General features: G+C 38.5%; 1 protein-coding gene across 2 annotated transcripts in view; it reads left to right on the top strand.

Moving 5' to 3' along the window:
• Positions 1–16942, top strand: part of ST8SIA1 (ST8 alpha-N-acetyl-neuraminide alpha-2,8-sialyltransferase 1) — a 148520-nt gene that overhangs the window by 111294 nt on the left and 20284 nt on the right. The window contains exon 5 of one of the 2 annotated variants that reach the window (XM_059934532.1): positions 14731–14914. The exons of the other annotated variant lie outside the window; for it this stretch is intronic. Coding sequence (XP_059790515.1) covers positions 14731–14761 — 31 coding nt within the window. The 3' untranslated portion in view covers positions 14762–14914. Of the gene's footprint in view, positions 1–14730; positions 14915–16942 lie in introns of those variants that run through there. 2 annotated transcript variants of the gene reach the window in all.

Below are 16942 nucleotides of genomic sequence, written 5' to 3'. Positions count from 1 at the left end.
ATTTCTCCAAAGAAGATATACAGATTGCCAACAAACACATGAAAGAATGCTCAACGTCATTAATCATTAGAGAAATGCAGATCAAAACTACAATGAGATATCACCTCACACCGGTCAGAACGGCCATCATCAAAAAATCTACAAACAATAAATGCTGGAGAGGGTGTGGAGAAAAGGGAACCCTCTTGCTCTGTTGGTGGGAATGTAAATTGATACAGCCACTATGGAGAACAGTATGGCAGTTCCTTAAAAAACTAAAAATAGAACTACCATACGACCCAGCAATCCCACTATTGGGCATATACCCTGAGAAAACCATAATTCAAAATGAGTCATGTAGTAAATTGTTCATTGCAGCTGTATTTATAATAGCCAGGACATGAAAGCAACCCATGTGTCCATCAACAGATGAATGGATAAAGAAGATGTGGTACATATATACAATGGAATATTACTCAGCCATAAAAAGAAGCGAAATTGAGTTATTTGTAGTGAGGTGGATGGACCTAGAGTCTGTCATACAGAGTGAAGTAAGTCAGAAAGAGAAAAACAAATACCGTATGCTAACACATATATGTGGAACCTAGGAAAAAAAAAAAAAAGGTCCTGAAGAACCTAGGGACAAGACAGTAATAAAGACACGGACCTACTAGAGAATGGACTTGAGGATAGGGGGAGGGGGAAGGGTAAACTGTGACAAAGTGAGAGAGTGGCATGGACACATATACACTACCAAACGTAAAATAGATAGCTAGTGGGAAGCAGCCACATAGCACAAGGAGATCAGCTTGGGGCTTTGTGACCATCTAGAGGGGTGGGATAGGGAGGGTGGGAGGGAGAGAGACGCAAGAGGGAAGAGATATGGGAACATATGTATATGTATAACTGATTCACTTTGTTATAAAGCAGAAACTAACACACCATTGTAAAGCAATTATACTCCAATAAAGATGTAAAAAAAACAATAAGAACATGTCTCTATTAAGTTTCTATTACTAAATTGCTTTAATTTGTTTACTAGAACTTTTTTTAAAAAAATAAGAGCTCTACTGTTTGATTGGATGTATAAATCGTGATATGCATTTTAACTTAAATGCATATCTGGATATGCTCTCATATCTAGATCTCTATATGACACACACCTGCCCACACAACAACAACCCAGGAGGACAGGCATCTTAATGATCAGGATCAGGATGTAAATTATTGGCATGGGAAGAATATAAATTGGTGGGTCAGATAACATATTTGATAAATACAATTGCAAGTACTAATGATGGGAAAGGCAGAAGGAAGAGATGCTTACAAGATAAAAATAACATATTCTTTTGATCAAGGGAATAGTTTCATATTATAGCATTTATGAGACTGAGCTGCCTTTTACAGCCTCTGGTGACCAGTTAGAAGCTGAGGCATAGTTGACACTGCCTGAGCAGGGTTTGTGCATTGTGGGTACTGCACATGTTAAATTTGATTGACATTTAAAATATAACCATAATGATGGAATATCTATTGTGTATAAAGAAAGGCACGGAAACAGCAATGGGGTGCCAATTTGATTTATAAACAAATTATATCAGAGAAATGATGGAAGCAACTCTATATTTTCTTGTAAGGCAGCAAAATGAATATGAAGGAAGAAAATACCCACAAGTAGATGAAGCAGTATTATAAATAGTTTCTGAAATGTGTGCAGAATGATCGTCTCCATATCAAAAGTCAAACAGTGCATGTGAAAGTAGGAAAAATTGATCAGTTCCTTGGAATGGATGAAAGAAATGTCAAAGCAAGAAGAGGCTAGTGCAGGACTGTCCATAGCACTACTGTAAAATCATTGAGTCATAGTTTCATTGGCAGTATTCTTTTTTTCTGTATTATTGATAAATTGTATGATAGCATCTTAGATCTGATGGAATATAATTTCTTTTAAATAAATAATACCTGCCAATTACCCAGAAATAAAAATAATTAGGTAGAAAAAATGAGTGAATGTTTGGAGGCAGTGTGACACATAAAAGAAAGAAACACTAAGCATTGTGTAACCATTATGTACACAGGAACGACACATGGAGAGGCTAGTAATGCAGGTATTAGTATTATCCTGATTTTTCTGTGACAGTCTTTGTGACAAGTTAAGTCATTTGCTTCAATCAGATATTGTGTCAGAATTGGCTTGAACCTAGGACTTTAGACTCTCTTTTCTTTTCCTGGGAAGTAGTTGGAGAACTATCAACTAGGGGTTTATAGTTGCTATCACAGCTTATATTTAGTTGTTATCTCTGGGAGAGAAGAGAAGAGAAAACTCCAAGAGGCCAATAATGAGTTTACCATTTAAAAGGGAAAGGGAGAATTTTTGATGAAGAGACAATTGGGTGAAACTCCTGCGGAGACAAAAAAAGTGATTTATGACTTTGTAATACTATATTACCAAGATTCTGACAGCAGGAGGAAATGGAAGAGAGAAACAAAAACAAAACAAAACCAAAAAACAGAGGAAGCCACAATATTCTACTGAAACACGAAGAGTCAGCAGGAAAAAGACCCAGGCCACTGCAAGTTAATACAGAAAAGCTTTTTATTAAAGTTGAATTTACCATCGCTCCTATTTCCAGTTGTTTTTTTGGAGCTGTTTAAAAGAGAAGCATCCCATCACTAAATACTTGCTTGTGGTAGTAGCTTTAAACTCACCCCTTAGTATAATATTTCCCATCTGGGTAAAAGGTAATTGATTACTCATTTTCAGGATAAATTGTGATTACCCTTTACCGCGTTCTCTGCTTCTATTATCTTCCACCTTTTTACGATCAATTCTCACAGCCAAATTACCATGTGATATTTTAACTGTGACACCTTCTTTCAGTTCTTCAAATTGCTTTCCTTCAAATGAGGCGGCATCGTCACCTTCTATTTCAAGCCACTTCTGCAGTGTGCGTTTTGGGAATACCCTTACACTGGGCGCCGCCTGCTCTAGACCACTCCTGCCAATTCTCCGCTGGAGTTGACCTCTGCTCTTCTTCATGACCACTCAGGCTTGTGAGCCACCCTCTCTGCTTGGTGTCTTTTTTTCTCCTATTGGAGTAGTTTCTGTTCTTTCTGGCTGCTCTCACCTTCCATTAGCTGAGTTTATCAGTCCAAAGAAACCAGCTCTCTCATGTGCCACTAAGAACTGGTAGACAGTTGCACAGCATTTTTCAAGTCCATTTATTCTCTTCTCCTCTCTCAAACTTCCAGCATCGCCTTCTCATCCCTCTTCTCTGAGGTGATAACCTTGCTTTCCACTTTCCAGAGAAAATAGAAGTGAGGACAAGGAAACATCCCTGCTCTCACTCCACAACCCCAATCCCTCCTGCCTGGAGTTAATTCATGTCTTATTCCTTCTTTTTTTTTTTAATGTACCTGTTTGTAATACAACTTCCCAAATCTTAACCAGTTGTTTAAACGACACTCAGCTGTATAAACAGTCAATTTCAGCTTTTTAAAGAATGAGTCTCGGAATCTTCTCACGCGTTCTAATACCTACTAGGTGCAAGACTGGTGTCCTGGAATCTTCCCTCACCATCATCCTAGAGATTCCCTTCCCCTTTCACCTGTATTGATCTCTGAATTCACATAACCTGTATCATCTTCTTTCTTGGATTTTTTTTTTTTTCATTTTACTGGTGCACATCCTCCAATAGCTTCCCAAGAAAAGATACAAGGGAATTAAAAGTTTTGAGATCTTGTGTGTCTGAAATTATCTTTATTCTACCCTCAAACTTGATTGATATTTTTGGTAGGAGTTTACTTCTTGTTTGGAAATCCTTTTCTTTTAGCATTTTGAAGACATTTCTCCAGTGTTTTCTAGATTCCAAAGTTGCTTTTGAGAAAAGTGATGTCATTCTGATTCCTGATCTTTGTATGTGACCTGGATTTCTGTTTCTCCCAGCATTCCAAACTGGTCTTATCTTTACCTCCTTCTCTTCCTGCACCCCCAGTATTTTGAAATTTCACAATGATGTTCCTTATTATTGGCCTACTTTCATTTATCATGTTAGAACTCAGTGGACCTTTTTAATCTGCAAGCGCATGTCCTCCCACTTTGGGAAATTTTCTTGGGTTATTTCTTTAACTCCACATTGTTAATTGTCAGTTCTTATCTTAGTTGACCTATTAGTACCATGTGACACATTTGATCCTTCTCCCTCTTAATGCATTTCTCCATTAGCTTCCAAATTCACACTCTTGATTCTCTTGCTGTTTCAGAAGCCACTACTTCTTAGTAGCTTTTCCTGGCGTCTCAACTCCTAAACCCATGAGCGTTGGAGTGGTCCAGGAATCTACCCTCTATCTTTTCTTTTTCTCTATTTGTTCATTCCCTACAGGATTTCTTGCAGTCTCATGGCTTTAAATACTATGTATACTCTGATGACTCCTAAATTTGTACTGCAGCCAGGACATAATTCTTTATGTCCATGCTCATATACCCAACTCTCAGCTTGGCTAATCTATTAGGATATCAAATATGAATTTCAAACTTAAAATAATCTGTACAGAACTCCTATTTTTTTCCCCTTTAAAACCCATGGGTTCTGCCATCTTCATGTGAAAAAATGGAAACTCTGTTTTTCCAGTTGTTCAGTTCAAAAACCTTGGAGTCCACCTTGGCTTATCTTTTTCTTTCATACCTCATATTTGATTAAATCCACTGCCAATTCTGATGAACCTTCGCTCAAACATTATACATTATAACCATTTCTCACCTTCTCCACAGCCACTACCCTGGTCCAAGCTATCATCATCTCTCTCCTGAATTACTGCAATAGTCTTCCAACAAATTTTTATGCTTCCGCTCTTACCACTTGTGCCATTTAGTAGGTTGTTGTCTCTCAGCTACAAACATACTTTCCTTTACAGTGTTTTGTGATGTTGGAACCAGGACTCTACAAATCACATTTTTCCTTTGCCACCTGGTTCCCTGTGAGGCTTTCCAATAGGGGGCATTAGACAGAGACTGGTGGAAGAGGAAGGGAGCCTTTCTGCTTCCTATTGGCATCCTGTGGATTTCCTGTCTACATCCTGTGGGTTTCCTGTCTCTTTATGGTACGGCATCACCCTAGCAGCAGTCCCTTTCCATAGCAGTAGCTCAATCCAACTGGCAGTTTTTTCCAACACATTTAAAACAGTCAACACACAGATGAGAAATTCTTATTCTTGTCTTCTAGTAATTTGGCATTTGTAAAACCACAACAACCCAATCTAAGCAATAAAGCCTGTTGTAAATATTAGCATAAAATAGAAGAATTAGTCTGTATTTGGCCATCCCAAATTCTTGTTTCCTTATTCTCTTTTCAGGCATTTTCTTACCACATGGGCTGGCTTTTCTGGTTTAAATTTTTGCTTCAGCCTATAACAATTATTTTCTATGATGCTTTTCAGCTCAGGGAGGAAATATGGCCAATATTAGTTAATTTGACCAATTGCTTGCCTCTTGCCTGTCTTGGAGTGCACGTGTTAGTGACAGGGGTAGTGGTGGTAGCGCAGATGGTACGTTAAATTAGGATCTCCGGCAGGACATGGGTCTTTGGAAAAACATATGCAATATTATAATATAATTATATATTGAAATATTTATATTTGAAAATTCTAAGAAATTTTCTTATAGTTTTCACAAATTACAGGAAATCATGTTCAGCAACATTTTCTTTTGGTTGTTTGGGATTTACAGATTTGTGATTCTTAGGGGAGGTCACAGCCACCGTGGGAAGTACATCAGAATCTGGAGGAACAGCGACAAGATAAGAGATCTTAACATTTATTAAAGAGAAATTTGGGTTCGGGAGGGACAGTGACATAAGAGATCTTAATATTTATTAAAGAGAAATTTGCGTTAAAAGAAGTCTGAGAAACTCTGCTTTACATTGTCCCTTTCCCTCATTTCAACATCCTGTCTCCCATTCCCAGTGACATGGTATTCCTTCTTTACAAGAGCCCTGTCCTAGAGGCAGGGCCCTATGACTCAAATCTTCTCAATGCCCTGTCACAACTCTTTTTTTCCTAAGACAGTAACAAGTCATTTGATGAACAGGTTTCTCTGTTGACATATTAATGGCTGATAATGAGTTAATGTTTTACTCCTCTCAGTGTTTTTATGGAACCACCAGAGGAATCTAAGTGTTTTAGCAAATTAGAATAATTCTCTAACTAGAGAAATTGCAGACACCTTGGCTGTCTTAGGGGTAGGGACTGGAGAGGTATTTTCAGTGATTGATTGGAAAGGAATCTTTAGTATTGTTTATGTCACACCATGTATATGGCTAGTTATTCTTAGAGCTGACCCTGCTGCCCACAAGATTAATGATGGCGTTCGGAGAACTAATGGGAAACAGACTGTACTTTTCTGTATCACAAAGCCCCATAGAGGGCAGGATTCAAACTCTACTGCTGTCTTCTAAGACCAGAGGCTCTTGGAAAGTTGTATCCTTCTTGGGTTACCTCTCAGCTCATCACTGCCACAAATTCTGTGAAACAAAAAGGCTACATTTCTCAAATCTTTGCTAGATAATAACCTGTGTCTGATATAGCTAAGAAACCCAGAAGGCAGAGGCTTCCTAATACAAATTCTCATTAGATGGAAAAGTTTTCTGATTAGAAGCACTTGTGTTATTGTACAAGCGCTTTCAGTTATTATTTGTTTGAACATTTGTTTTTCTGCTTCCTTGAAATTTTTTTCTTTTTTTTAAAGAATTGAAGTATAATTGATTTACAGTGTTGCAATGTGTTACTTTCAGGTGTACAGCACAGTGACTCAGTTATATATGAATATATAAATATATGTGTATATATATATATATATATATTTCAGATTCTTTTCCCTTATAGGTTATTACAAAATGTTGGGTATAGCTCCTTGTGCTACACAGTAGGTCCTTGTTGGTTATCTATTTTATATATAGTAGTGTGTATATGTTAATCCCAAACTCCTAATTTATCCCTCTCCCCACCCTTGAAATTCTTTGCTCCCTTGAGTCCCAACACATCTCTTCTTCCTGTTTCTTGTTAGCTTCCTTTGCTGGCTTTTCTTTCATCTACCCTCCCCCCTTGATGTTGGTGCTTCCCAGTGTTACCTCTTAGCTCTCTCTCTTTTTTTTTCCTCACTGGATTTGCCTTCTCTTGGGGAAAACATCCACAGCCTTCACCGTCAGCCATAACCACCACTAGTGTAGATCCGTCCCAGACCGTGATTCTCTTCTTGGCTTCAGACAGCTATGTGTCTACTGGCTGCCATCTTCTCCATCTGAAAAAAATGGAAACTCTATTTTTCCAGTTGTTCAGTTCAAAACCTTGCCTCCATTGAGAAGTCCTATAGGTATCTCACATTTAGTATATCCCCAAGGTGAAGTAATGATCTTTCCGTCACATCTTCCTTGTCCCTGTATCCCTATTACAGTTATTAGCCCCATCCAGCCAGTCACTGAGGTGACTAACCTTTAAGTCTTCCTTGCACCTCCTGGCTTCATCATCTACCTGCAAAGCCCTGACAATATTACTTTCACATTATTCATTAACTTTGTACCGTCTCATTATTTCTCATGCCATTGCCCTTGTTCAAAGGATAACATCCCTTGTCAGAGCTCAAATAGTGTCCTAAGATCTTCCTTCAATCTGTTTTCCCCTACAGTACAGATACATCTTCTGAAATCCAAAACGAAAATTCTTGACTGGCTCCCCATCACTTTCTCAAGGAAGTCTCAGCTCATCATCCATCCCTCACCACCTCTCCCATTTGCCTCAAACTCCAGCATCATTCATCACTCTCCAAAGGCTGCGCTCACCAGTACCACTGCACTCATGGAGCGCCCTCTGCCTAGATGGTCCTTCTCCTCATTGTCCCTTACAAGGCTTAGCTCTCCAAAGGTTGGGCACTGTCTCTTTCATCTTTTTATAAACAGAGTGTTTGACACACAGAGAGTGAATCTTCAGCAAGTAACTGGGTTAATATGTGCCATTCTGGTGAAATACTTTATTCCAAATTTTAAATTAAATCACCATAAATAAATAAATGAACCGAAAAATCTACAAGATAACTGAAAAATAAGGATAAGAGGAAATCAAATGCTAACATCTTTATGGAATTTCCACTAACTGTAGCGAGGAGAACGTTGAGTTGAGAGTCATAATCCTAAACTAAGCCTACTGAACCAGAAGAGCACAGAAATCTGGGAAGAAGATGGGAAAACACTATGACTCAACTCCATTCTATCCACTAGCCAAGAAACAGAAAAATTCCAAAACCATGTGAACTCTTTTTAGACTGATATTGTCATGCCCTTCCTTCTCCCTGTCAGTTCTCTTTTTCGTCCACTTGGAAACCATACTTCACAATACATTTGCTGCCATGGGTAGAGACAGTAGCACTTTGCAGGCTGAGATGTGTAAACGCTTCAGGAAAATGTTTACAGAGGGAAGATGAAGAAGAGAGGAAGAGCCTTAAGAATAGTGCAGCTAGAAGTACAATTTTTACTTCTGTCATTGACTGAAGGAGAACTAAAGCTTGCATATGACTTCCTAGCAGTCAGTCAACTGGCCAGTTGGAGTAGAACATCCTCCCTCAGTCCAGTAGAAACAAGAGATGAATGTTTACAAGACAGTGGAAACCAGGCCCAGGGTTCAGCACTCCAGCGTTCTCTCTAGGAATAGATCCAAAAAAGACAATGTACAAACACCTAAATGACCAGTAAGAGGGTAAGAGGACATCATGCACCCATTCTGCAGCCAAATATTGTTCTGGATCAGGTTAGTGGTTGTGTGCATGCGTACGTGCATGTGTGTTTACTGTTTATGGAAAATAATTTTAAAATATTTGGTGTAGATCCCCCCAAATATTCTGCAGCACAAAGAAAAGTGACTTAAAGGCTCAGAAGAAAAAAAACAGAAAAAAATTTTTCCAGAGGAAATAAGAAAAAAACTTTCAAAGGCTTAGCTTGATGTACTTAATAGGAATTGACCCACTGGGTACAAGGGGGTATTTAGGAGAACAGAGAATGAGCTGAAAGTACAGATGAAAATGGAGATGGCTAAGAGCAGGTGGAATTGCAAAGAAAGCAATACATTTCACATTGGATGCAGCAAAGAGCAGAGTTAGAGTGCAGACAGTAAAGTCTGTAATATTTAAACTTGAATGTAGAGGGGAAAAAAAGAGATGTATGTGACAAGTAATAAGACTGAGGACAACCCAATGTTTATAGCAGCACTATTTACAATAGCCAAGACATGGACACAACCTAAATGTCCATTGACAGGTGAATGGATAAAGAAGATGTGGTACAAATATACAGTGGAATACTACTCAGCCATAAAAAAGAGTGAAATAATGTCATTTGCAGCAACATGGTTGGACCTAGAGATTATCATACTAAGTGAAGTAAGTCAGACAAAGACAATTATATGATAACACATATGTGGAATCTAAAAAATGATACAAATGAACTTATTTATAAAACAGAAACAGACTCACAGACATAGAAAACAAACTTATGGTTACCAAAGGGGAAATGGAGGGGGGAAGGGAAAAATCAGGAGTTTGGGATTAGCAGATACAAACTACTATGTATAAAATAGATAAACAACAAGGTCCTACTGTATAGTACAGGGAACTATATTCAATATCTTGTAATAAACTTAATGGAAAGGGATCTGAAAATAATATATATATACTTCAATAAAAAAATTTAAAAATTAAAAGAAATTTTAAAAAAGAAACAAGATGGAGGAAAAAGACAGGAGAGCCATGTAAGTTACAGGTTTTCTGAAGAAGAATCAAGAGAGAACAAAAAATAAGTAATCATTAGACCCAATCAGAAAAAAAATGTTAAAAAATCTTTTCTGAAACAGGACCTGGTCCATGGATTAAAGGCACTTGTCACATTCCAAGGTCACATTAATGGGAAAAGACCCCCACTGACATATTCTGACAACATTTTTACATTTCAAGAATAAAGAGAAAAATTATACAAGCACCGAGTCAGAGAAACATGGTTTACTTACAAAGGAGTAAGAATCAGTGTGGCTTCAGACTTCTCCATATCACTGAATTTCAGAAGCAGTGTCACAGTAGGTACAGAGATTTGAACAGCAGAATTCCTTCTCCAACCAAGTTGTCTATTCATATAAAATACAAGGGCTCAGAAAATATATTTCTCAAATATCTTTCTTGAATTACGTGATTATATAATATGTTCTGTGTGTGTGTGTGTGTGTATATATATATATATATATATATATATATATATATATATACACACACACATACCAGAGCTAAGTGCCAAATACTCAAGGAAATTTGCAGTATAAGATACTAATAGTAAAATCCAAAAGCTGTTAAAAATGTAGGGACTGAACAGTGGTATGCTGGTCAGTGTTTTAAAGCCACCTGTAGGGGTGTGGAAGAACAGCCTGATTTGTAGAGTTTGCCAACTTTCATGGTGTAAGAATGGCTACTGTGTCCAATTTCAAGCTACCAGTGTGATGTCAGTGTGGAATTGAGAAGTGCAATTGACTCTCACATGCCTTTAGGAGCTGGCTTCAGCTGGACCAATTATTCGCAATTTGAGAAAAAAATAAACATTTTATCTGAGACCATATACCAAAACCAACTGTATACTCCTCGTATTAGTTTCTTTGGGCTGCAGTAACAAATGACCATAAACTGGGTGGCCTAAACCAACAGAGGTTTACCGTCTCACAGCTCTGGAGGCTGGCAATCTGAAATCCAGGTATTGGCAAGGTCATGCTCTCTTTATGTCTCTAGGGGAGGATCCTTCCATGCCTCTTCCTAGCCTCTGGTGGCGCCAGCAATCTTTGGCTGGTAGACTCGTCATTCCAATCTCTTCCTTCATCATCACATGGCATTCTCCCTGTGTGTTTCTGTGTGGTCATGTCTGTTTTCTCTTCTTACAAGGATATCAGTCATTGGATTAGGGCCCATCCTAATCTGCTATGACCTAATTTCAGAGTAACTAATTGCATCACAAAGACCCTATTTCCAAATAAGGTTGCATTCTGAGTTTCTGGGTGGACAAGGATTTTGGGAGGAACACTATTCAACCCAGTATAAGAATGAACACAAAACATAAGAAACAAACCACACAAAAAATAACATTGATGTGAATACCTATTTGTTCTGAGGATAGAATACTTTGTGCTGGTAGAAATCACAGGAGGATGATTATTTGACTCCAAAAATTTTTAATTTCTTCTTGCCCAAAACATGAATAAAGTTGAAAATCCGACAATAATTTAGGGGAAAATTACATCAGCTATGAAAAGAAAAATGATAAATCTCTTTCATATATAAAGATAGTATGTAAATAGATGTGAAAAATATTACAGCCCAGGAGATAATTGGATATAAAGGTGGAAAAGTCACAAAGAAGTAAATGCAGATGGCTCATGAAATGAGTAAGTATTCAACAATATTAATAATTAAATACAATTACATTAAAATAGCAAGCTATTTTTAGCCATCGAAGTAGCAAAAATAAAGAGAAAAGATAACAATGACTATGTACATTCTCATGGGAGAATAATGGGGGACTAAATTAGTGCAATCTTTTCTTCTAGAAAAACCAAAGAATTGACATGTATCAAGAACCTTAAAAATGTTCCTACCTTTTGAATTAGGAATAACACTTCTGGAAGTCAATCTTACAGTGGTAATCTTGAAATCTGTATAGCATAAAGTAGAAAGAAAAAAAAAAGGGGGGGTATCAAAGAATTAAGTATTATCTTGAACAATTACAAACACTATTGTTGAAGATTTATTGTAGAGAATGTAATCCATACTAGGTAGTTTAAGCATAAAGGGATTGATTTAAATGGATTTTAAAATCGTTGGGAGGCTGATGAAACATTGAAGAAACGGAGAACGACTCCAAAGGCCGCACTGCAGAACTTACTGTGATCAGTAGAGGGCAGAGCAGGGAGCCACAATGAGAAACTACACATCAGCTGCTAGCTCCAGACTCATGCTACTTGAGTCAGAATCTGACTTTAAAACAAAAACACTTGTTTCCGGTTTCATTCTACACTCTGAAGACTGAAGTTATAGATTTGGCTGCATTTCCACAGGAAATGATCAAGCAAAGACACCCAATTGGAGTCAGTTGAGTTTCTGCAGCCTCAGTGGGGGCCCTTCCAGTCTTTTCTTCCACTTCTGCAGAATTTCCTGCAGCAAATACTTCTTCCTCCTTGCTTGCCTCCACTATGATGTTTGCATAAGAGATGACCAGTGGAGAATATTTGTCTCTTAAAAGAAAAACAAAAACAAAAACAAAAACTAAACAAGCTAAAAAGAACCTAGAATCTTCAACTGAACAGTCATTATGAAAATTGCTAATGGTGCCAAGGCCAAGGAAAAAGTCACAGAAAATGAGTGTGGGAAGGAGTGATCACCCCCAGAATGCAAAATCAGAGGAGTGTTATCTGGTGCTCGAACAAGGAGCTCCACTTAACAGCAGTTTATTTTTTAAGACCTGTGAGGGATGCAGACACAGGAAATCCATCCACAAAGGATGCAATGCCCCAACTTGTACCGCACCTGGATAGTTATGTGATCATTTACTGAAGAAATCTAGTGTACTTTAAATTTTTTTCATAAAAGTTTACATTGTATTGTAGGTTAATATTAAATGTTTTATAACAAAAATTTCAAAAAAAATTCATTCAACCCAGTTCAGAATTCAAGACACACAGGTGAATTTCACTGGCTGAACCTACATCGCAGCTGGAACCCTAGCTGTAAAGAAGTCTGGGAAATGCAGTTTTTAGTATCCTAGCTTCTGATCAGAAGGCACAGAAAGAGGTTGGAATGGATACTATGTGAGGACATTGATATAATTGCCACGCCCTAAACATCCAAAATGTAAGAAATGCATTCAGTAGCTTTTTAAAAATAAATTTATTTATTTTATTTATTTATTTTTGGCTGCGTTGGGTCTTCGTTGCTGCGTGCGGGCTTTCTCTAGTTGTGGTGAGCAGGGGCTACTCTTCGTTGCAGTGCACGGGTTTCTCATTGCGGTGGCTTCTCTTGTTGCGGAGCACGGGTTCTAGGCGCACGGGCTTCAGTAGTTGTGGCACTCAGGCTCAGTAGTTGTGGCTCGCAGGCTCTAGAGCGCGGGCTTAGTTGCTCTGCGGCATGTGAGATCTTCCTGGACCAGGGCTCGAACCCGTGTCCCCTGCGTTGGCAGGCGGATTCTTAACCACTGAGCCACCAGGGAAGTCCCCATTCAGTGGCTTTAAGTGATTTTGGAAATACTTTTGCTTTAACATTTTTTTAAAAAACATGGCATAGAAGATATATGTAAGATCTCAACTTGTGAAAAATATATAGGGGACAAAGCACTCTGGAGAAATATGCCAATGCATTCAGCACTTGCATGAGTCTATGAGGGATTTCTTTTTCTTAAGTATACCTTTTACCTTTTCTATAATGACCATAAATTAATTTTATAATCCTCATTCCCCATCACAACAAGTCAACAAACATTTGTTAAATAAATGCTGGAATGAGTGACATGAATGAACAGACTATTTGTTTTGCTCTTCTAGGATTTAAAGAAATAAGAAAGGGCTTGTTAATTTCCCTCAAAACTTGGCTTTTTCAGAGCAGCCGTGAGTTCTGGCTGCTGATACAATAGTGTGGGTAGCACAGTTTAGCCATTTAGATATAAATTTAGGTACGTGTGCATGTCTTTGTCTTAGCGTTATTTATGTTAAAGTATATGACTATTGTATTAGTTAAGATTCTACAGAGAAACAGAACCAATAGGATAGATAGATAGATAGATGATAGATAGATAGATAGATAGATAGATAGATAGATAGATAGATAGATAGATGATAGATAGATAGATGAAGAGACTTATTAAAGGGAATTGATTCATGCAACTGTGGAGGCTGAGAAGTCCCATCCTCTGCTGTCTGCAAGCTTGGAGACTGGAAAACTGGTGGTTTAGTTCCAGTGCAAGTTTGAAGGACTGAGAACCAAGAATACATAGTTAGGTTCTAGTCCTGTCCAAAGGCCTCAAAACCAATGGTGTTAAGTCCCAATCCAAAAGCAGAAGACCAATGTCCAGCTAAAGTAATCAGGCAGAGAGAATGAATTCTCCCATCCTCTGACTTTTTGTTCTATTCGTGCCCTCAATGGCTTGGATGATGGTGAAAGCTACCTGCTTTATTCAGATGGATTCAAATCCTTATCTCCTTTGGAAGCACCCTCTCGGACACACCCAGAAATAATATTTAACCAGACATCTGGGCACCCCGTGACCCAATCAGGTTGACACATAAAATGAACCATCACTACTATATAGACTTATTTACTATTAATATATAAAGAAGCTAATTTTATTTCTCAGTCTTAAATAAATCAATGAGCTGTAATAATTGCTTGCAAAGAAAAATAAAACCCAGAAAGACAGTATGTATATAGTCTTTTCCTAGTTAACTAGCAATAATATTACTTACTTTTCTTTCACACACAGTGCTCTACTTTTAATTAAAATTCCTTTGGTATTTTGAATGAATAATTTTTACCTACTGTGACAAAAACATAAACTCTTCGGTATCATTTCTCTCTTCCTTAAGTATTAGAGATTTTCTTTTTGGAAAATTAAGGATTTTCTCATGTAAATCAATTCCTGAAATAAAACTACTCAAGAAGAGCAAAAAGTTTTGTTTTCTTTTTTCCTACAGTTCCTTCTTGAGAGGCACCTTCTTTTGCTGAACATCTGTCTGGACCATGCTTTTCCAACTTAGCATATGACCTAGCAGAAGGCTTTTCTCAGAGATTCTAAGGAGCAACTTAACTGCCCCACCTAGTTACAGGAAACCCCTACAGGATGATGCTGGAAGACAGACTCTCATGTTAAAAATAAATTAATCCAATAAAAGATATAATAAATCAATGAACTTTTTTCCCAAATTCAGCCTTCCTATAAATTTATTTGGTCTGTTATCCTAACACACTGTGATTATAGAGCATGGTACTAAGAAGATTCCAGGGCTTCCCTGGTGGTGCAGTGGTTGAGAATCTGCCTGCCAATGCTAGGGAACACGGGTTCGAGCCCTGGTCTGGGAAGATCCCACATGCCGTGGAGCAACTGGGCCCGTGAGCCACAGCTACTGAGCCTGCGCGTCTGGAGCCTGTGCTCCGCAACGGAAGAGGCCGCGATAGTGAGAGGCCCGCGCACCGCGATGAAGAGTGGCCCCCGCTCGCCGCAACTAGAGAAAGCCCTTGCACAGAAACGAGGACCCAACACAGCCAAAAATAAATAAATAAATTTATAAAAAAGAATTATTATTAAAAAAAAAGATTCCAATATATGTGCTGTTCTGGTTTTTTTAAACTTTCTTTTCCATTTTTGAACAGTGGGAGAAGAAGGTTGGTATTAACCATGTTCTAGAGAGATAGGAGAATGGCTGCTGGGTATATATAACATATAAAATTTGTTATCCAAATACTTTCTAGTGCAGACAGGCAGTGACTGAGGACAGATAGAAGTGGAAGGAGTCGCTATTTGCCCGCACATCTAATATAAGTGTAAGTGGGGAAGACGGTTTACTTTAAAAACTGATGTAATCCACTAACACTTGAATCACAACATGAAATGAAAATAGATGTTCTGTTTTCAACAACTGTAATATAATTAACTCTTAGCCTCTGTTTTTATCTAGCCACAGAATCAACTGTTTTGCAGCCTACCAAGGTTTGTCTGGGGCTGTTTGCAGTTCATGATTTGAAAGAATTGGAGGTGAGAGGAAATGGGTGTATAATTAGTCCTTGAAGTTGAACAGAGCAAGTGAGACACACCTCACCTCCTCTTCTTAGTTACTTTCTTCACTTTGCTATTTCCCTCTGCAACTTGGTTCACTGTGGCAGATGGAGAATGGAGTCAGTGACAGGGAAAGAAGTGAAGTGATTTTTGTTCCTTTTCTCTATTTGTTTCTCTAACTCTGTACCACACAAGTTTTTGATCCCCTGATTTTATCTTTCCATTTGTTTTTGGCAGTATTTTTTATTTACCTCCTCTTCCTCGTGGCCCTTTGTTTCCTATTCTTCTGTTTTCTCTCTCTTTTTCCTTTCTTCCCCGTCTGTCCTCACACCTCCTCTTCTTTATTCCAGGTGATGGTATAAATTAGAGAGTTAGGGTATTAATAGTGTGGATGAGCAGGGTGTGTGTCTCAAAGGACTATGTGTCTCTCCAAGGAGACTGGGAGCCCAAGTGGAGTCCATCTTGTTGCTGGGAGGTAAATAAAAAATGGCTAAAAGAGAGTGCCCAGGGGTGGGCTTGAGATGATGTCTCCAGTTCTCCATAGCCTGCATGTGATATTTTCAGAATCACGACATTTCCATATTTCCAGTAGGAAGATACAAAAACATTAAAAGCACCGATGGAGGGGGAATTCCCTGGCAGTCCAGTGGTTAGGACTCCACGCTTCCACTGCAGGGGGGCATGGGTTCGATCCCTGGTTGGGGAACTAAGATCCCGCATGCCGTGTGACCCAGCCAAAAAAAAAAAAAGAAAAGAGTACCAATAGAGAAGAAGAGGCCCAAGGTTGGGGAAGGGCAACAACCATGGATTACCGGGACAGCAGAGGGGACCACAGACTTGAGTACTAGTGGCCAGCTTGGTGTCCAAAAAAACCAGAGATACTGACCACATCTCAGAGACACCAGAGCTAGACCCCAAGGACCAGACAAGATAAACCAAAGAGATGGCCAAAGGATCCACCAATTTTATGAGGATCCAGAGGGGAGAGTAGGAGGAGAGACCTCCTGAAAGAGGAAAAACAGCTCTGAAGGAGTTTTGCATTTTAAATGGATGAAACATTTAGTCCAAAGACTGTTTTACTTCAAAAGACACTGAATGACTTTAAACTGACAAATGGAAGGTTTTCTCCGGCC

This window comes from Balaenoptera ricei, chromosome 10, assembly GCF_028023285.1.
Source record: "Balaenoptera ricei isolate mBalRic1 chromosome 10, mBalRic1.hap2, whole genome shotgun sequence".
Lineage (NCBI taxonomy): Eukaryota > Metazoa > Chordata > Mammalia > Artiodactyla > Balaenopteridae > Balaenoptera > Balaenoptera ricei.
The sequence above is the reverse complement of the archived record's forward strand: the minus strand, read 5'-3'. Positions and strand labels throughout refer to the sequence as shown.